Below are 21,099 nucleotides of genomic sequence, written 5' to 3' on the forward strand. Positions count from 1 at the left end.
GCACACCAGTGTGCCACGGCACACCGGTTGCGGAGGACTGTTGTAAAGGACCGAATAAGTTTGACTTTTTTTATTTGCAAATACAGTGTACGGGACCAAGTTAGTGAAGCCCGCACAAATACTGCAAATTCAATAGGGCACCGGCACACATTGACACCTTGATCTGAGAGTTTTTGCAGGGGCAGTAGGAAAACATTAAATTAAACAAGTATTACTTTCCCGAGAACTCTCGGATGAGAAGTGACTGTTTGTACCAGTTACTTCTCTATTTATTGGACAAAATTATACATTAAATTTCACACATGTTCAATGAGAGTAATTAGCGATCACCCTTATCTCTTCACTGTGTTGAACAAAACAAAAACATTAGTTTTTAAATGTATGGTGGCGCCAAAAATCCATTAATATTAACTATAGCAGTCGCACATTAAGGATGTGGAATAATATTATAGTATCATATTTATTTTGACGCAGATATCTAAATGGTTTTATCAAAAATATTAAGGACATCGTAAAAACTTGAGATCTTGTTATCTCATAATGACTTTGGCTCTGCACGTCCGATATACTCCCCACGGTGCAGTCTCTGCTGCGCCCAGCTACTCCGTCGGGCGTGTTCTGTTTCATCCCAGCGTCTTGTGTTTGCAGTTGATGTCATTGCAAGGAGTTTCGGCTAGGCAGGTGTTGTCGTGCTGGTGATTGAATCGGCTGGTGTTGTTGAAGCAGGTAGTATGACGGCGATTTTAATGGCCGGTCTAACATATATTCCGGAACTTGTCTGGATACGGGCTGTCCTGACTTGTCCGTCGGCGGCGGGCACGGCCTCAAGGACGCGGCCACGCGGCCAGCTGTTCCGTGGCAGCGTGGAGTCCATAATGACCACCAGGTCATCCTTCTTAATGGGTGTGACCGGGTTGTGCCATTTTTGCCGAGCTGCCATGGTGGGAAGGTATTCTAGAAGCCACCGCCTCCAGAATATGTCTGCAAGTTGCTGGCCGATACGCCACTGGCGGCGAAGGCATATTTCCTCTTCCTTTTTGCCAAACATGGACAAGAGGGGACGCTTTCCAGCCGACCCTAGAAGAAAGTGGTTGGGGGTCAAAGGCTCTTCGTCGCGTGGGTCAACTGATATGTGAGTGAGTGGTCTGTTGTTCACTGTGAATTCAGCCTCTGCCAGGGCCGTGAGTAAGGTTTCTTCTCTAGGTGCCCGTTCCTTAAGTGTGGTGCTCAGGGCTCTTTTTACTGACCGTACAAGCCTCTCCCAAGCTCCCCCCATGTGGGGCGTCATTGGAGGTATGAAATGCCACTCAATGCCCTGGGTGGCTATGGCATCAAGCATTCTGGCATCGTGGCTCAATGATACCAGAGCGTCTCTCATCTCTGCATCGGCTCCATGAAAATTTGTTCCGTTGTCGGAGTACATGGCAGCGGGTTGTCCCCTTCGCGCAGTCATCCGCTGTATGGCCATGATGGCTGAGTCTGCGGTCAGTGAGGCGGCCAGTTCTAAGTGAATGGCGCGGGTCGAGAGACAAGTGAAGATGGCTCCATATCGTTTTTCCCGATGTCTGCCAACCGTGATCTCCATAGGCCCGAAGTAGTCGAGTCCGCAATGTGTAAATGGGCGGATGTGATGCATCAGTCGAGGTGGTGGTAGCGCCCCCATTAGTGGTGGAGAGGGTTTGCTTCTCCTTATGTGGCAGGTGGGGCAGGCGTGTGCTATCTTCCTGCTTGTAGTGCGCAGACGCAGTACGAAGAAATCGCCCCGCACCTCTGCGACCGTCTTCTCCGTGCTGGGATGGTCCGCCTTCTGGTGGTAGTGGCGAATCAGGAGCTGAGTGTACGGGTGGTCTCCATCCAGGATGACGGGAGTCCGTGCTACACACTTCGTTTTCGCTAGAGCTCGCAGCCGGGTACCCATCCGCAGGGCGCCGTCTTGTCCGAAGAAGGGGTTTAATGGGTTCAGACGACTACCAGTCGGCAGCATTTGGCCTTGCTTGAGGGTGGTCATGTCAGTATTGAAGGCGTCCTCCTGAGACCTTTTTATCCATCTGTCTTCCGCCTCCTTGATCTCCTCCGCTCGCAGTGGGCCCCCTACAGATTTGTTAACTTTCATCCGACATTGTTTCACAAAGCGGAGAACCCATGCTGTTGCACGAATCAGCCGTTGCCATGAGGAGAATCTCTCGATGGATGGTAAGGCTTCCCTTGCAGTTGATAGAAGGCCGACGTAGTGAGGCTTAACCTCTAGTGTCTGGTCGTCGGGCCTTTTGACAGGTGCACGCTCTTTTGGCCACGCACTCTCAGGTAAAATGATAAAGGCCGGGCCGGTAAACCACCTTCCTTTGGGTGATAGGTCGGGCACATCTGAGTCCCTTGTACCGATGTCAGCGGGATTGAGCTTGGTTGGCACCCATCTCCAATCGAGTATGTTGGTTAACTCATCTATTTCGCCCAGTCTGTTTGCCACGAAGGCAGAGTACGTACGTGGGTCAGTTCGTAACCAGCACAATACGGTTGCAGAGTCTGTCTAGAAGTACGTTTGGGATATACGGGCCTGGCTTTCCTTGTGGATGGTCTGGGCTAGTCTTGCCGCGATGAGTCCGGCTTGTAACTCAAGGCGGGGAATGGAGAGGGGCTTCAGTGGCGCCACTTTGCATTTACTGGCCAGAAATGTCGCCTGTAGGGATCCATTTACTTCTTCGGTGTAATAGGCGACAGCGCAGCAGGCTTGTTCTGACGCATCGCAGAAGAGATGTAGGGTCACGTTGTTCTGCTTGAGATGGAGGCAGCGTCTCGGAACTGAAATGCTGTGTGTATTCAACAGGCTCAGCCATTCGGTCCACCTCTGTGTATGTTCAGGGGTAATGGGGTTGTCCCAGCCTATACTCGAGCGCCACACGGCCTGCAGCAGTATCTTCGACCGGATTGTAAGGCAGGAAATGAAGCCTACTGGGTCGAAGATTTTCATTACTATTGAGAGCAGCTGCCTTTTCGTGGGTCACGTGGCCACTTCTGGGGTGATCGCCTCTTGGAATGAGTACAGGAAGTTATCAGTGGATGGGTCCCAAACTAGTCCGAGCACTCGTTCCGTCTCCGTACCTCCACCGCTGATCCGCACTGTGGAACTGGCCCGGTCTTCTGTGGGAACACCGGCTATGGCAGCTGGACTGTTAGATGCCCAGCTAGTTAGGTGGAATCCTCCTTTCGCGAGGAGGGTGCTCACACCGCGGACGAGTGAGGCAGCCTCCTGACAACTGTCTACCGCATCTAGGTAGTCATCCATGTAGAATTTAGAACGAATGGCTGCTGCGGCAATCGGGTTTTCATGTTCGTATTCCCCGGCTACCTTGTTCCGGACGAACTGGGCGCTGCTCGGTGAACAAGTGGCTCCGAACATCATAGATGCCATCTGGTAAGTATCAGGTTCGTGTTGGTTCGGTAATCTCCAGAGGTAGAGTTGGGACAGCTGATCTTCCCGCCTTATCTTGATCTGCAGAAACATTTCCTTGATATCTGCGGCAATGGCGATGTTTCCCTCTCGAAAGCGCAGAATATTCCCTAAGAGGGAAGACAGCAGGTCAGGGCCGGTAAGCAGCTGGTCATTAAGGGAGGTCCCTCGGCATCGACTGGCGGCGTCAAACACTATCCTGATCTTCCCTGGCTTATTGGGGTTTGTCACCGCAAAGTGCGGCAGGTACCATTTTCTGGGTGCGGTTGTTGACGCTTCCAGTTTAGACAGCTTCCTGGCGTATCCTTTGTTGACCAGCTGGCTCATCTTGTCGCTGTAGGCTGCTGCCAGATTCTGATCTGCTGCCAGCTTCTTCTCAAGGGAATGAAGTCGTTTCAGCGCGCACTGCTGGTTGTCAGGCAATGTGGCTTCCGGATTACGCCACAGGAGGCCAGTTTCCCACCTCCCAGTGCAAAGAGGCCGGGTAGTCGTGTTCATTAGTGCGATGGCCCTTTGTTCGCTTGCCTGGGTTCTCACCGCGGCAGTTACGCCAAGAGAGTCGACGGCAAAGTTGCATTTTACCAATTCTCTTAGGCGGATATCTGCGGCTGATTCAATTTGTAGTGCCAGCGTCGTGGATTTATTGTCACTGCCAGTCCCGACACCCCCATGGGCAATCCACCCCAGTGCGGTTCGTGACACTATTCGCGTAGTGTCATGGTCTTCGCGCACTTCCCGTGAAACGATCAGATGAGCATTGTCTTGCCCTATCAAAAGTTTTGGGGTGACAAGGTTTCCCTGGGCCTGTTGTTCTGGCAGGTTGAGGTCGGAGATCGTGTTGGCGATGATGTAGTAGGTGTCACTGCTATCACATCCTCTTATGGTCAGCTTCACTCGGCGGGAGAGTGTGTCAGAGGTGCACATCCCTTTGGCGCCTTGGATCCGTATGCCGCGGACTGGGCCGCTTACCCCGATCCGTGTCGCGATGTCAGCGTCGACAAGTGTCACAGTTGAGCCTTCGTCGAGGAGCGCGAACACCAAAACTTTGCTTCCTTGGGGGACGCCCAACATAACCTGCACAATTTTTAACAGCACGCTCCGGTCCGTCGTCTGGCGTCACAAGTTAACCTCACCGACAGCACCTTCCGGTACGAACTGTGGGTCATGAAGCAAACGGTGATGTGGTGATCTGCACCCTCCTATGCCGCACCATGCCTTGGTTTTACAGTCCCGTGAGTGGTGTCGATCCAGACACTTACGACACAGGTTCTTCTGTCGCACCATTGTCCACCGGAGGGCGAGACTTTTCTCCGCGAACTCGGTGCACTCGCGAGTTTTGTGGTTGCCACCGCACTGGCCGCAACTTTCACTAGACAGTTTGCGTTTACGCGTATTGTTCATTTTATTTTCGCGAGGCTCACTCTTCTTACGCGATGTAACAAATTCAGCGGGTCTAGAGTCTGGTTTAACTTCTTCACCGTTTACTACATGCACCTGCTCGGTCCGTCGCGGTCGAGGTCGCACTGGGTCGATCATCCCGCTGTTGGGTATAGCGTTAGCCATACTTTTCAGAAATGCTGCCAGCTGAGTTATTGTAGCTAGACTCGTAAGACCACGTGTCTCATACAGCCAGGTCATCCGTAGCGTAATCGGCATCTTTGTTGTGATGTCATTCAGTAGGGTGGGGTTGGTCAGGTATCCGTCAGTCCTAAGGATCCTAAGTGATGTCACCAAGTTCTGGACGGTTCCGGAGAAGTCTGCCAGGTCCTCAAGGGTTGCGTCTATTGTGAGATACGGCAGCTTTTTCACCTTTTCCAACATCAGCGTGGCTATTGCGCTGGCGCCACCGTATCGCTGCTCGAGGACAGAGAGGATCTCTGGGACTTGAGCGGGATCCATGAGGAGAGGGCCGACTGCATCCCGAGCCTTCCCTTTTAGTGCACGCTGCAGCCGGATGAGGTTTTCAGATGAAGTCATTCTGCAAGTGGTTGTGGATTGGGTGTACTGGGCTTTCCATGTGGGCCACTCGAGCGGGTCACCCAGGAAGAGGGGAAGATCCTTGGCCGTGGTCTGCCTTGCAATTAAGGCGGCCATCCGTGTATCGTCCTCTATCGTGCGAGGGCTTTCTTGGGCACGGGACGTGCGAAAACCCTCTGCTATTGCTGAGGTGATCTGGGACAGCTGATCAGCGCCTTTTTGCACCCACTCGTGAGTGTGCTGTGCTGTCTCATCGGCCGTAGGCAGTGGCGGAAACAGTGGTGAAAAATCCTGACTCGTAGGGAATTGCTGCGATCTGTTATGCGTAAATTCCACTTCTCCAGGTACTGCTGCTTGGGGCTGTCGCTCGGGGTACTGTGGTAGAGTATAATCGGCTATGGGAATGCTTGCCACGGGTGCCGTGTGTCCCGTAGTTTCCGACAGTATGTGCACTGAGCGTGCATTCGAGGCGGGTCCGGGTTTTATGATAGCGTGGCCAGCATTTGAGGCGGGCCGTGTTCCCGGCAGTGTACGCACCGGGCATGCATTCAAGGCTTGCCCGGGTGCTGTGATAGTGTAACCGGCTTTCGAGGCGGGCCACACTCCAGGCGCTGTTTGCACCGGGCATGCATTCGAGGCTTGCCCGGGTGCTGTGATAGCGTAGCCGGCATTCGAGGCGGGCCACGCTCCAGGCGCTGTTTGCACCGGGCATGCATTCGAGGCTTGCCCGGGTGCTGTGATAGCGTAGCCAGCATTCGAGGCGGGCCACGCTCCAGGCGCTGTTTGCACCGGGCATGCATTCGAGGCTTGCCCGGGTGCTGTGATAGCGTAGCCGGCATTCGAGGCGGGCCACGCTCCAGGCGCTGTTTGCACCGGGCATGCATTCGAGGCTTGCCCGGGTGCTGTGATAGTGTAGCCGGCATTCGAGGCGGGCCACGCTCCAGGCGCTGTTTGCACCGGGCATGCATTCGAGGCTTGCCCGGGTGCTGTGATAGCGTAGCCGGCATTCGAGGCGGGCCACGCTCCAGGCGCTGTTTGCACCGGGCATGCATTCGAGGCTTGCCCGGGTGCTGTGATAGCGTAGCCGGCATTCGAGGCGGGCCACGCTCCAGGCGCTGTTTGCACCGGGCATGCATTCGAGGCTTGCCCGGGTGCTGTGATAGAGTAGCCGGCATTCGAGGCGGGCCACGCTCCAGGCGCCACGGGGGCTTGGGTAGTTGTGAACCTGGAATCGGCAGGTTGGTAGCCTGCTTGCAGTGCGGCGGATGTCTTTGTTGCTGCTGCCAGGGCTGCAAGTAGGTTGGCGGTGTGCTTAACGTGCTGCTTCTCTCGAGTGCGCAACTCACGGCGCAACATTTGTATTGCATCCTCAGTTGACTCTGACCGTTGGTCATCATCCTCTCCGTCGGACTCCTGGGGGGCCGGGGAACTGTGGGTCAGGATGGGACCCCAAGCTGTGGTTGATTGTTCAATCGAGTCCGAGGCAAGCATAGCTTGATCAGCTTGCTGGGGTGCATCTTGGCTAATGGGAACATCAGTCGGAGAGTTGGAAGTAGGGTCCGGGGCTCGGCGAGACATACGTTTGTCTCGGTCTGCGGGAACGCTGGTTGCTGATCGCGACGCCCCGGATGACGTAGAGATTTTATGGCCACTGCGAAGCGAAGGCATCTTTACTGAAGCACGATTAAAGGCGTAATGCGTAGAACCGGCACGAAGGACCAATTTTTACGGGACCAAGTTAGTGAAGCCCGCACAAATACTGCAAATTCAATAGGGCACCGGCACACATTGACACCTTGATCTGAGAGTTTTTGCAGGGGCAGTAGGAAAACATTAAATTAAACAAGTATTACTTTCCCGAGAACTCTCGGATGAGAAGTGACTGTTTGTACCAGTTACTTCTCTATTTATTGGACAAAATTATACATTAAATTTCACACATGTTCAATGAGAGTAATTAGCGATCACCCTTATCTCTTCACTGTGTTGAACAAAACAAAAACATTAGTTTTTAAATGTATGGTGGCGCCAAAAATCCATTAATATTAACTATAGCAGTCGCACATTAAGGATGTGGAATAATATTATAGTATCATATTTATTTTGACGCAGATATCTAAATGGTTTTATCAAAAATATTAAGAACATCGTAAAAACTTGAGATCTTGTTATCTCATAATGACTTTGGCTCTGCACGTCCGATATATACAGTATCTAGATTTTAAAAAACTTGGAACAATTCTGTATGATTAAGATTTCTCATTTTAAAAACGTTTCTACACTGTGAAGCACACAAAATACCAGGAGTTTTATTTTTTTAGGTTGTACTATGTTTATTGTAGATAAGAATAAAAAAAAAATTACAAAAAGTTTGAAAAAAGTTTAAAATGGATTTTATTTATTGAAGCAAGTAAAATGCCATGAATTTTATTTTTGTATGTGATTCTATGCTATTTGTAGATATGAATAAAAAAAAAAATTACTTCATTAACACTGTACCTTCCCGAGATATTGCTTTTTTGTAAAGTACCTTTTCCGTCCCAAAAATTACTTAAAAAATTACTTTTGGTAATTTTTTAAAGTCAAGTAGATAAATGTAAAGGGTTTATTTATTTTTTTCTGCAATCAGCATAGTTTTCTTGATAATATTGAAAATTTTCATTGCATTTGCACTATAAATGACAAAGATACAATTTTTTTTCATTGAAGGTACAAGCTCTTCCGGAGTGCTCAGAATATGTAAAAACGCTTATTTTGCCCAAACTTCAACTGCCCATAAAAAAAAAACGAGTTGAGGTAGGAAGGTAAAATTTGGTATATTTTCTTATCTATATGGAAGGATTAAAAATTTAAAGTTTCATCAAAATCTGAGATGGTGGGTGACAAATCCAAAATTTTCTGGATGATTTGGTGCGGATTGACCCTAAAATTAAAAAAAAAAAAAAAAATAAAAGAAAAACAAAAAATTAAAAAAGTAAATAAAAATCTAAGAAACTAAACAAATAATACCTCATCCCATACACACAAGCAATTGCTTTTTATGGGAGAACATTGAAAAATAATAAATATTAATCATATCATAATATCTTATCTTATTACTAGTGAAATATATATATGTATATCACACATTGTAAATTTATTTATTGAATAAATTGAATTTGTTTTAAAAAAAAAAAAAAAATTTGGTTCCTTAGAACAGGCAATCTGCCTAGCTAGGAACTAAATTCGACCTAACAAAACGTAATAACACTTGTACCTACTGATTTTAAATATATGCTCTCATAATGCTATGTTATTACTGTTATGTCTGCTTCAAATGTAGTCTAATGTAAATAAATAAATAAAAATAAAATAAACTTCAAACGGAGTTAAATTTTGCCACTTCACAAGGCACATTTCCAAAATGTACAACATACGAGTTAGAACCCGTAGTTAGAACCGAACTGAAAATGTGAAAAAATTTGCCTGTTGAAAGTTTTCCAGTAGGTACCCAAAATGGCGTGATTTACAGCAATGGGTAAACAATATTCAAACACTTATTAAATAACTAAAAACGTTATTCAATATACACAACTTTAGAGAATCAGTTTTGGAAAATATATAACAATACACAAAGTTTAAAAAAATCTAGATATTATAGATTAAATAAAATTATATTAAGGATAGATATATCATTATCCAATTTCAGGGATTTAATTTGCTTTTGGAATTGTTCATGTTTAAAATTTTTTGTTACATTAATTTCGTTTTTAGACAATAATATATTATACCATCTCACACCTAAATTCAAGTAGTGGTCGTTCTTAGCATTGGGATGGCTACTAAGCCATTTGTTTTGAATCTATTTTGAATCTTATGCTCTTCTAGGGGTAAACTTTATTGATGAAGATGAATTCTTTATAAATTTGATATAGTGCGTTTCTTTTATACAATTCTGTTATAGTTGGTACATTAAATACCCTAAATGTCTCTAAATTTGTATGCTTTCGTAAGGATAATTTTGATGATTATTCTTTGCATTGCTATTATGGATTGTAAGGTAGCTTTAAAGGCCCCTCCCCATTCCCCACCCAATCTAAATTCTTATTCGTTCCACAGTGAGATTCATATTCATTTATTTCAAAGAAAATTAACGTTGGATAATGGATAACCTTTTGAATGTTATTTAATGGAATAGTCATGTCGAAAAAAATTTTGGCACATTTTTGTAGAGAGAAAGAAATAGGTACAATAATTTATTTTTTTTGTTTTGAGTGATAATAGATTGTTATTGAACCATTTTTAGATAACCTTCATGTATTGATTGGCTACATTTTAAATAAAATTGGTCTATCGCAGTCCCTTGCGGAATTCCAAATTCCAAAATTACATCTTCCTTAAGTGTATTTTTTTATTTAACCTTTTGACGTCTATAAGTTACATAACTTTGTAACCTTGCCAATAATGCTGGTATCATTTAATTTATATTCTTTTTGCATGTGAAATACTGTCGAATGCCTTACTTAAATCTATGAAAATGCCAAGGCATTTTTATTAATCCAATTCATGGTATATAGTTGAAGTTAGATCTGCAATGGCATCATTAGTACCAAATTTTTTCTATAAATCCTAATTGGCTAGGAGTAAGTTTTTTTGAAGTGAAACTTCTTTACGCGCGTCATGCAATTTCGAGGAGTAAAACCAACTCATGACCGAAACGAAAATGCGGGACCGATTAAAGTTCATTTGATGTAGTAAAAGTTTTGAAGTAAAATATAAATGCTTCTTAGCTCATCTCGACAACTGGCGTTGGTGGTGTAATGGTCAGCATAGTTGCTTTCGAAGCAGTTGATCCGAGTTCGATTCTCGGCCATGGAATATTATTTTTTTGTTTTTAAGGAATTTTTTTTTTTTAATGGTTGACCATAATATCAATCCACTAAGTAATATTTTAGGCCTGTAGCATAATTGAAAAGTTAAAGAATGATATAAAATTTTTTATGATGTTAACGATAAAAAAATGAAAAAAAACATAAAATTAAAATAAAAAATGGGCCAACGGCACGCGGTGTTCCCAAGCGGTCACCCATCCAAGTACTGACCGCGCCCAATGTTGCTTAACTTCGGTGATCGGACGAGAACCGGTGTGTTCAAAATGGTATGGTCGTTGGCAAAAGTTAAACAATATTAATTTCTATTCTACCTGCCAATAAATATATGAAAATTAGTATAAAAAAGCCCTAATAATATTGAAAAAATTAGCAAGGTGTGTGCGAGGTTGATAAAAATAATCATTACATACGCGCTTGAAAAAGATCGTAATTACATTAATAAGTTTGTAGGAATTTTTTTTTTCAATGGTTGACCATAATATCAATCCACTAAGTAATATTTTAGGCCTGTAGCATACTTGAAAAGTTAAAGAATTTTATGATATTATTAATTATAGTAATGATAAAAAAATAAAAAAAACATGAAATTAAAATAAAAAATAGGCCAACGGCACGCGGTGTTCCCAAGCGGTCACCCATCCAAGTACTGACCGCGCCCAATGTTGCTTAACTTCGGTGATCGGACGAGAACCGGTGTGTTCAACATGGTATGGTCGTTGGCAAACGCTAAACAATATTAATTTCTACTCTACCTGCCAATAAATATATGAAAATTAGTATAAAAAAGCCCTAATAATACTGAAAACATTAGCAAGGTGTAAATATTATATACCTAGTTTAACTCACTCTCCTAACTCATCTTCGCTGTCTACAGGCAGAGCGCACGACTGTGGTCGTGAAGAACCGAGGTTCGATCCCCGCTTTAACTAATTTTTTTTTTCTTTTTTTATAACTTTTAATTTTTTTTATCACATGCTACTTATAAATATGTCAATAGACAGAAAAAAAGAGAGAATGAAATGAAAAGAGAGAGAGAGAAGAATACTAGAAGTTTCACTTCTGTCTTGCGTAGGCTTGACACACCCATTTTTTTTTATTATTTTCAGTATAGAACATGAGTTATATTTTTACAATCTTATCAAAAAATTTAGCAATGTTTGAGACACGAGATAGAGATCGATAATTTCATATTTCTTCAAAGATTAAAGAAACAGGTGTTACGTTAGATTTTTTTAAAAACTGATTGTATTATTGCACCATTCAAACTGACATTTATATCTAGCTATACCCCACCACGCGTTGCTGTGCATCAGTGGGCAGATACATAAATAATAGCGCGTGTTGCTTTTACATCCAACAGATAGATCAGTTAAAATAAACTGTTTTTACCTGTCAGGTGACGCGTATTAAAATGCAAGATTGTGTCAAAATTTCAAAGCAATCAGTGAAGAATTTTCTGAAATTTAAGATTTTAAGGCGATCCAGGTGACCTTCGAATTCGGAAGGGGCGCGGCCTGTTGGGGTGGGTTATAGAATGCTCCACAAGACTTAAGAACCAATCAGAGAAAGCCGAACGCCAGATGTATATCTCCACAATTACGCCCATAAACGCACACTGGTAAAATTTGTCAAAAATCCAAAAATTGTAAAAAAAAAAAATTAATCATGATGATCAAAATCACAGTAAAATCATACATTGTCGGCTTTATGTCCACTTAATATCGGTATAACGCATAACTTCGATTTATCAAATTTTACAGGAGGCAAAAAAATATATATTTTTTAAAAAAATTTCTGTGACATCGCCCCGCAAACCTGCCCAACCAGTGGCGATATATTATATATTAAGTAAGTGGTTGAAAGAAAAGTTTTTTAATGCGGGTCTTGAAGAGGTCCAGAATATATGATAGAGAAATGTACGAACAATTTGTAGAGTTTGTGTAGCAAAATTATGCAACAATTTTGAATTTTCAAATATTTTTTTATTAAGTAAATTTTTAGGTGGGTCCAAATATATAAGATAGGTTATCTATACCAACATAATAGGAATAACATTCCAATAACATCACAGTAATGTTTTACAATACAGAATTAGAATCATTCGCTTTGGATGGAGGAGAAGTGTTCATTAATGCAAACATTTTGTTAACAGTTAAATAATGGACGGAATGTAGCGAAGCCGTGTTTTAACTTAATAAACTAAAAAATCTCCACGCCTAGAAATTTATTGGATGAAATACTTACTAAAATTCAATTTAAAATAAACCAAATGCCACGAAAAGACAAATTATAAACATAAAAATTAAATAAAAGCCGAGGTGAAGTAAATCGCAATAATAGATGGCAATCGTCTTAAAATTTTATTTGGAAAGGAATCAACTATGGTATCAATCTATCGAGATTTACATGATTATTCGGGATAATGGTCTTCCCTAAAAAAATATCTAAGGACATCTTTTTTAAGCCTTATAAATGAACTCACTCGAAAAATGAACAATTCCAAAACCTGCATTGACCATTTAGAATAAAACATAAAACACAAGCAATCTGTAATGCGTGATCTGACAATAACTGACCACTTTATAACAATCCTAGTAATAAACTATTAAACACAAGCAATTTGGAATGCGTGAACTGACAATAACTGACCAGTTTATAACAATCCTAGTAATAAACATATAAAACACAAGCAATTTGTAATGCGTGAACTGACAAAAAAATCACCACTTTATAACAATACTAATAATAAACATAACCCTTGGAACCTTTTAAGACCAAATACGTCCGTTAATTTTAAATTTCGTTAAATTTTACCACTGTGCGTCGCTTCGGTGCGCAAAAGCGCGCGAAATTTGAAATTGGTTTTTCACTCGTTGTTTTGTTCAGCTGCGTTATTTACAAATTTTCGGCAAAGAAATTATTGCATGGTTGTTTTTCAAATAGTATTATTATATAAATTGACTAAATAAAATAAACTACAACACCTAATTATAATTAGGAATTAGGTGTAAAAAAAACCTTACTTGTACATTTTCATTGTCAGATAGAAATCCCTCGGAAACATTATTTTTTAATTGTTTTTTTACGGAAATATGACGTAGAGGCATGTAAAAAACATTTAGATACATTACATTCCAAAAGACATTACTAACATTGAAAAAATAAAATTTAATTGCTACTCTATTAGTATATCTTACCTAGATATACTAATAGAGTCTAATCGTGTTCGATAATTGATGATGACCGATTTATAATATATTTTTTTGTATATTTAAATAATGATTGTAACTTACTTTATCGTGCGTTCATTTTGCAATGTATATTTGTTATTATTTTTTATGAATATCTGTTTGATTTCTAAACATAATAACATAAAATAAACAAATATTTGGCAACATTCAACGTCAATGTGACAGGTACATATTATTTTTGTAAGTACAAGTGATAAAACACACAAATCGGAAAGTTAACATGAATAATGAATATTTATTTTTCGGAATAACTTTATTGAGTAAAACCTCAAATTGTAATATATGATTATTGAAGACAATATTAGCGATTTCTAAACAAAAATCTGAAACAGAAAAGGATACGGTCACATCTAGGACTCAAAAATTTGAACGTCGACCAATGTTTGTACTTTCGACGGTGATTGCGAGCGGCCTGGATTGGAGAATCGATACCCAGACGTCTGTCCGGGTCGAGTATCGATCGTGATCGATCAGCGACTGAATCGTAAAGACCACAGTGTTTCGTTTCATACAAGCTAGACGGAAAAAACTCTTTTATAATCATAAAGTGTTTGGAACCCTCTTGTGGGGAGTATTTAATCTGAATGTATTAAAAATTTTGGTTGAAAGTGATTAATTTAATTTTTAAAAATTAAATTAATTTATTATATTAATTAAATTAATTAATTAATTAAATTAATTAAATTTTTAAAAAAAAAAACGGAAAAAAAAATTGTTTTAAATAATTAATACAATATTAATACCGTATTTGATGTTTTTAAAGAAAACAAATTTAAACAGTAAAAAATATGTGTATTTTGAGAATAATAATAGGTAAAAGCACAGTCAGAAAATATAGTACAAATCACGAAACAATACCGAAAGTATAAATGAATGATAAAAAATAATCAAAACAATCATTATTACTAATCTAGGAAAACAATTTTAGTCATATTTGGCAACAGAACTTAATGAAAACAAGCATTAGTTGCAGAAAGTACAGTCAGAAAATAAAATTATAATATCAAAATTTATACAAGAACAGTAACGAAACAAAAAATTATTACTTATCTAATAAAGTGCTATCTGAGTCATTTGCAGCGAGAGAAATTAACTGCACATAAACATCTTTAATTTTTTTAAGACAGGGTACAGGACCAATAGATTTGCGAGAATGCTTATTGAAACTAGATGATATCTGAGTTATGTTCAGAGGAGTCATCAGATCGCAAACATTGTGTTCTTGACTCGGAATTGGGTGAAACAAGTAAATTTAACACTTCAGAGTGAAGTGAGCTCAATTTTTTTCTTGAAACCTCTTTAAAACTATTTATTATTGGATCTGATGTAATTAATGGCATGGTTAACATATCTCTGTTTGTTGATGTTCGGTCGACTTTTCGGGTGTGCAATTGCCTAAATCTTCTACAGTCTTTATTTTATTATTTTAGTAGAGGAAGGGCTTTGATTTTGCCAAATTACTAAATTCGCGTCATCATTCAGTCTCCATTGAATGAGAACGAATGACTAACAAATAAAAATTCGAAATTTCTATTTATAAGTACTATGTCCTGAGCTTCCATCCCCAGCCCACTTGCAAATTAGGGTTAGAGTAGAACCCGAAGGAACTCTTTCTTTTATAATTTGCGATTGAACACTAAGCAAACGCTCCACAGTGTGATTCAATATCGCCTGTAATTGAATTTCCGCACGAGTTTCGCTAATTGTGATGAATTCCTCGCTCGGACCACATGCTTATTTTGCTTTCCTCAAGCTAATGGCCGGCTTTTATAGCGTTTCTACGCATGACTTTGTATGAATGTTAAGTTAGTTTGCAATCTACATAAACACTTAGCGCTTCTTCGATGGTTAATGTGCGCTGTTCCTTTAATTGTCGACGATCCCTCCATACTTTTGCTACTTCATCAGAAGAAGCTTCCGAGATTTCCTTCAGGAGATCGGCAACGGTACATTTTCCAGTTGCACGAACCGACATCTGTGCAGCAAACGAAAGTTCGACAGATGTCCTCGTATTCACTAAGTTACACACTTTCATTATTTTACTTCGATCACTGCACGCCTCAAAATCCTTTAAGGGCCTTCCAGTGGATGTAGATGGCTGATTTCTGTCCAATTGAGAATTTTCACGTAAATCTTCAATTACAAAAACGTTTTCACTGCCTTGAAGCCACTCACAAAATTTAACAACAAATCTTTCGAGAATCCGAGAGGCTGCGATCCACTTTTTGGTTATATTCAAAGATATTAACTGCTTTTCACTGCTTGTACTGAGATTTTGACGTTCGAATTTACTTAAAATATGATTATATATTCCCTGAAACCTTTCTTTCTCGGGTAAACTTCTCCACGTCTCGAACAATTCCTGCCTGGAAATCTGGTGTGTGATGCCTGTGAAATGACAAAATATGATTGGTGAGCATTATTGCGCAAAAATATCGAAACTGATTTGAATAGAAAATTAATTGTTCAATCTACAAAAAAAATCACGGAACCTTATTGATACTTTATCCGAAATAAATTCTCGAGAAGTTTGAAATTAAATATTTTTAAACCACAAAAAAATACACAAGTTAAACATTATTTAAAAAAAAAACTGTAATGTTTTATGTTAAAATTTTAAGCGGCCACTACACTACTCGCTTCGACGCTTCGACGAAGTCCTCGACGAAGTTAGCCGAAGTTCGAAGTGCGTGCCCACACACTCGTGCAACTTCGCGAGTAACTCAGTCTCTCGAAGTCCGTGCACTAGGCAACATGGACGTTCAAGTGGCAGCTGCCGTCGCAATGTGCACTCTCGTTTATTATAACTACGTGCAAATTCATCACAAGAAAATAAAAAAAAACAACGAAAAAAAAGAAGATGGTGGATGATTGCAATGCACAGGAACAGAACTAGGTTAGTGGAATAAACAAAGTAAGTACTTACAATGAATTTTTAAATTACTTATTTATTTTAATCATTCAATTATATTTTTGCAGACATTCTATGGCGCAACAATTCCTTGAACTCACTCAAGAACGATCTGGGGAATTCGAAAATTTTCACCGAATGTCATTGCGTGATTTTAATCTTCTACTTTCTAAAGTAGAACCTATTATCTCCAAAAAAGATACGCATTTAAGAGAAGCCATACCTGCTAAAATTCGTTTAGCAATTACTTTAAGATTTTTAGCAACTGGTGACAGTTATAGAAGCCTACACTTTTTATTTAAAATTTCAAGCCAGTTAATTTAAAAAATTGTGGTCGATGTCTGCAAAGCTCTTAACGAGGTTCTCAAGGAGGAAATAAAGGTAACAGTTTAAATTTTAGTATACACATTTATTTAAAATTAAAATAATATTGTAATCCACATGTATTGATTTACAGTAGGCGCCACAGTAAGCTACCCCTCTCTCAACTTTAATCTTTGGTAATAAGAAATATACAACGTACGTGGCGTACATGAAAGTAATGAATGTTTATAACTGTGCTTATTAATAAATAAATTACTTACCGTACTCATTGTTGTTTTACATTTGTACACCTGTCCCAAAAAGCTATCCATATAGTCAAACGCAAACCATACTGGACGATAAACATCGTCCACGCCGGCACCAGATTTGATTGAGGCTTCTCTCTTTCTATGGTAGCCCCGGTAAGTCGCGATGAGCGATTCCTTTTTTTTTTCAATTCTCCCACCGAAATTTGTAAAATATCTTGAATGCGCATCCAAGCATCATTAATTTTGTTTTTATCTTTATTTTTTGTTTTTATATTGTTTTTGTTTTTATCTTTATTGAAAGAAGGGTAAATGCAGGTAATTCCGTTAATGAAGGACTGAACGCCGTCGGCGCTAACAAAAAATTGTCCAAAGAAGCGAAGTTAGCAGTCCACAACGGAGTGCTGGTACCTACCTTGATGTATGGAAGTGAGGCATGGAACTGGCAAAGAAAGGATGAAAGTAGATTAAATGTTGTTGAAATGAGATCCCTGAGGCGTATAATAATAATAATAATAATAATAATAATTTGTAAAGCGCCGTTTTTATGAAAAATCACCTCAAGGGCGTATGTGTGGTAAAACCATGTTTGATCGTGTGAGGAATGTGGAGATCCGCAAAGAGTGCAAGGCTGATGTAAGCGTAATGAGTAAGATTAAGAAAGGGACGCTTAGATGGTTTGGGCATGTAGAGCGAATGAGCGAAGATAGGAGTGTAAGGAGGATATATGATGCAAATGTGAATGGTAGCAGAAGTCGGGGACGCCCGAGGAAGACATGGCACGATCAAGTGAATCAGATACTCGAGTCGGGCCATGTCAAGAGTCTTTCTTTATTTTTTTATTTTTAAGTCGGAGGCGGTTTACTTACGTTCCCCGCGAGCACTTAGGCCATAGGCCCATTGTACTATCTCCCATTTTACCTCATTCCCTTGCCAGTAACCCGGTCCCTTTTATGAAGTTCACCAGGGCTGTCATTGGATATGTGGCGATGTCTTCTGGTTCCACACTGTGTCTTCCCAGGTATCTGAGCCTTATTCCCAGCAGAGCGGGACATTGGCACCATAGGTGAATTGGAGTCTCTTCCTCCTCTTCACATTTCCTACAGATGTTGGTGTTTTCCACTCCCAACAGTTGCATGTGTCTCCTGAGATGGCAGTGTCCCGTTAATAGTCCTACCAGTTCCCTCAGTGAGTTTCTGTCCATATCGAGTAGTTGCCTGGTTCGGTTAGGGTCCGGTCCGTTTATGAGTACTTTAGATTGCCTCATTCCGGGTGCCTTCTTCCATTCCTTCCAGTGTTGGGATTTGACCCACCTCTTGATATGTAGTTTGGTGTGGCAAGCTGCTACTCCTACGGCCGGCTCGGATCCCGCAAGTGGTGCTTTCGCCCCTTTCCTTGCTAGTTCGTCAGCCCGCTCGTTGCCCCCATGTCAAGAGTCAGAATAATAGAAGAGTATGTATGAGACGATGTATGAATGTGAATGAGGCAAGGAGTGTGTGCCAAGACCGAGTTGTTTGGCGGTCCGTCCTCTCTGCCTACCCCTGCGGGGAAACGGCGTGATGGTTAGTTAGTTATCTTTATGGTCCCTTTCAATTGGGTCCCAAATAACCGCCTCGGATTGGAGTGTTTCTAGGAACAAAAAAATTAGGTCCTGTGACCACAGTGTAGAAGCCATATTTTATTACGTATAGTCACTATGACTCTGCGCACGCAAAACCACCAAACACGACGTCTCGAAGCGAACTGAAGTGAACCGAGTAGTCAGTGTTGCCAACAGTTATACCAGGTTTCCGCCAGATTCAACCTTTAAATCCACCAGAAAACCACTAAAAAATATAGTACTACACTCACTCTCCGCTAAATTATCCACTAAAAAAAATTTTAATGAAAGAAAACAAGTTTAGAAATTATTAGTTTCCTTTATTATTACAAAAATAATCATTGGTAACCAACATAACATTTGTAGGTAAATCAACATAAAAATTATTCAATTATTATTATTTTTTTTAAATATTTATTTTGGCAATACTGATTAAAATACATATAAAGTTACATCCGTTACATAACATAGTTACATAAATTTTTAACAAAGAAACAAAAAATAGCCTTTCCTCACCATAAAGAGATAATGCCTTTGTGTTTGGTGAGGGAATTCTAATTCAAATAGTACTCGTAAATTAAAATATCGTTTAAGTTAGTAATAACGACTATTAATAAGTAAGGTTAAGTAATAAGTAAGGTTAGAAAATCGTACATAAATTTTAAAATAAAAATCATGATAAGTTTAAAAAATCACAATATAAATTAAAAAATCATTATAAATTAATGAACCATGTAAGTTTGTAACAAAAACTATTGTAATTGGTGAGTAAATAATATGTAAGAAAGAACGCAAGATTTATATAATAGGTAGTAGACTTAAAGATAAAGAAACTAAGAAATGACTAATTCTAAATTAAGTCGTCTTCTTCAGACGAATCATTTTTGCCTGCACCATAATCGTCGGTTTCAGATTGATATGACTCTTTGGTACCGATTTGATTTACAACGGCTACTGGAATTTCATAATCATTGCAGCATTTTCCTTCTAACCTCAAACCACAGGGTACTCTCAATATAGCAGTTAAAAGATTTAACTTCATTCTATTCCTCTGTTTGTTTTTTATTATATTCATACTGCTAAATAGTCTCTCAACATCGGCATTAGAATGAGGCAGTATTAGGAGACTAATCGCAAAAGTTGCTAATTCCTTAAACCTCGACCCTCCTTGAGCATCTTTGAAATTCAAAACTTCGTTCCAAATTTTTTTGTGTTTTTAGTCTCATTCCATTTCAATAAATGAATTTGACGCCACTGATCATCGACTCTTGCTATATATTCTGCATTTTTATTGAACTGAGCCATTATGTCAATTAGTGGTTCTTTATTGTGATTAAGTGCTTGTTCAACACTTATTCGGGAAATTTTTTTCATCAGTGCCAAATTTTCTGGTAACCTATTTTTTATTTCTTCAATTAGACTGACTATAAACGTTATACACCGATGCCGCATCATTTCTTCCTCTTCCTTTGGTAATCCTTTTTCTTTCATTTCCGTTATTTGTTTTTCAAATCGGAATCCAAGATAACATTTTTGATCCAAGAATGATCGAATATTCTGAGTGAAAATATCAACTTTATTTGTAGGCAACGTAATCTTGCAGACAAGCATATCTATCAGGCCGGTCAACTCTTCACACAATTTGGTGTGGTCCGTATCTTTAGACTCGAACATTTTATTGACTCTGTTTATTTCAATTAATATTGGATATAAAAACGAAATATATGCGTAATTTAACTCGTTCGCGTACATAGAGTGCAATACCTCGGCTGTGTGACACCTTTCATGCACCTTAGCTATGGAAAATGTGTTTTTAACTCTAGCCATTGCGTGTATATTCTCGATACAGCGGACTCTATTGAAAGCCACCTTGTCTGACATGCTTGAACTATTTTCAACGGTTTCTGTCCATCGTTGATGGTTTTGTATAATTCTTTATAAAGCGATTGTCTGGAAGACGAGCGACTAAACCAATCGTATGTTTCCCTTATTAAGAACTCCAAATTTCTTGGTAAAAAATCTTTTGCAGCAGCAGAAACGGCCAGTTGCAAGGAATGGCACAAGCAACGCACCAATATCAGATGTGGTACCTCTTCTTTCAATTTGGCATAGACTCCGTTATTCACTCCAACCATCACAGAAGCGTTATCTGTACCAATTCCCATTAAATTTTCAAGTCTGAGATCGAATCGTAATAGCGTCTTCTTTATAGCAGAAACAATACCTTCAGCATTACACTTATGCAGTTCAGCGAGGTCTAAATACGTGGAAACAATTTTTTGGTGTAAATTACTGTAATAAATTATAACCAAACCCAAGTATTTATGCACAGCAATATCTGTAGATTCATCAATTAATACGCTAAATGGTTGATCTTTAAAATCTTGTTTTAGGACGTCAGTGAAATGCATTGCTAGCACATTTTTTATAACCGAGGTGCATTTAGAACGGTGCAGTTGAACTTTTTCTATA

At 40.2% G+C, this 21,099-nt stretch overlaps 2 protein-coding genes and 2 non-coding genes across 4 annotated transcripts; all 4 read right to left on the minus strand.

The window, feature by feature from the left end:
* Positions 1-673: 673 nt before the first annotated feature.
* Positions 674-2,968, minus strand: LOC149422856 (uncharacterized). Its single transcript, XM_089633010.1, has 2 exons — positions 2,538-2,968; positions 674-2,414 (listed from the first exon to the last, which is right to left on the minus strand). The coding sequence occupies exons 1-2, from the start codon at positions 2,966-2,968 to the stop codon at positions 674-676; spliced, it is 2,172 nt and encodes a 723-aa protein (XP_089489136.1).
* Positions 2,969-2,998: 30 nt separating this feature from the next.
* On the minus strand, positions 2,999-7,093 carry LOC149422857 (uncharacterized). The gene is made up of 3 exons (XM_089633011.1): positions 6,673-7,093; positions 4,708-6,036; positions 2,999-4,500 (listed from the first exon to the last, which is right to left on the minus strand). Exons 1-3 carry the CDS (start codon positions 7,091-7,093, stop codon positions 2,999-3,001), a joined length of 3,252 nt encoding a protein of 1,083 aa, XP_089489137.1.
* Positions 7,094-10,457: 3,364 nt separating this feature from the next.
* LOC149422858 (5S ribosomal RNA) lies at positions 10,458-10,576 on the minus strand. The gene has a single exon (XR_016302329.1). It is a non-coding gene; the product is annotated as a 5S ribosomal RNA (ribosomal RNA).
* A 322-nt stretch (positions 10,577-10,898) lies between these two features.
* LOC149422859 (5S ribosomal RNA) lies at positions 10,899-11,017 on the minus strand. Its single transcript, XR_016302323.1, has one exon. It is a non-coding gene; the product is annotated as a 5S ribosomal RNA (ribosomal RNA).
* Between the last annotated feature and the right edge of the window lie 10,082 nt (positions 11,018-21,099).

Source organism: Hesperophylax consimilis, chromosome 6, assembly GCF_061612785.1.
Source record: "Hesperophylax consimilis isolate HC1 chromosome 6, BYU_Hcon_1.0, whole genome shotgun sequence".
Classification (NCBI taxonomy): Eukaryota; Metazoa; Arthropoda; class Insecta; order Trichoptera; family Limnephilidae; genus Hesperophylax; species Hesperophylax consimilis.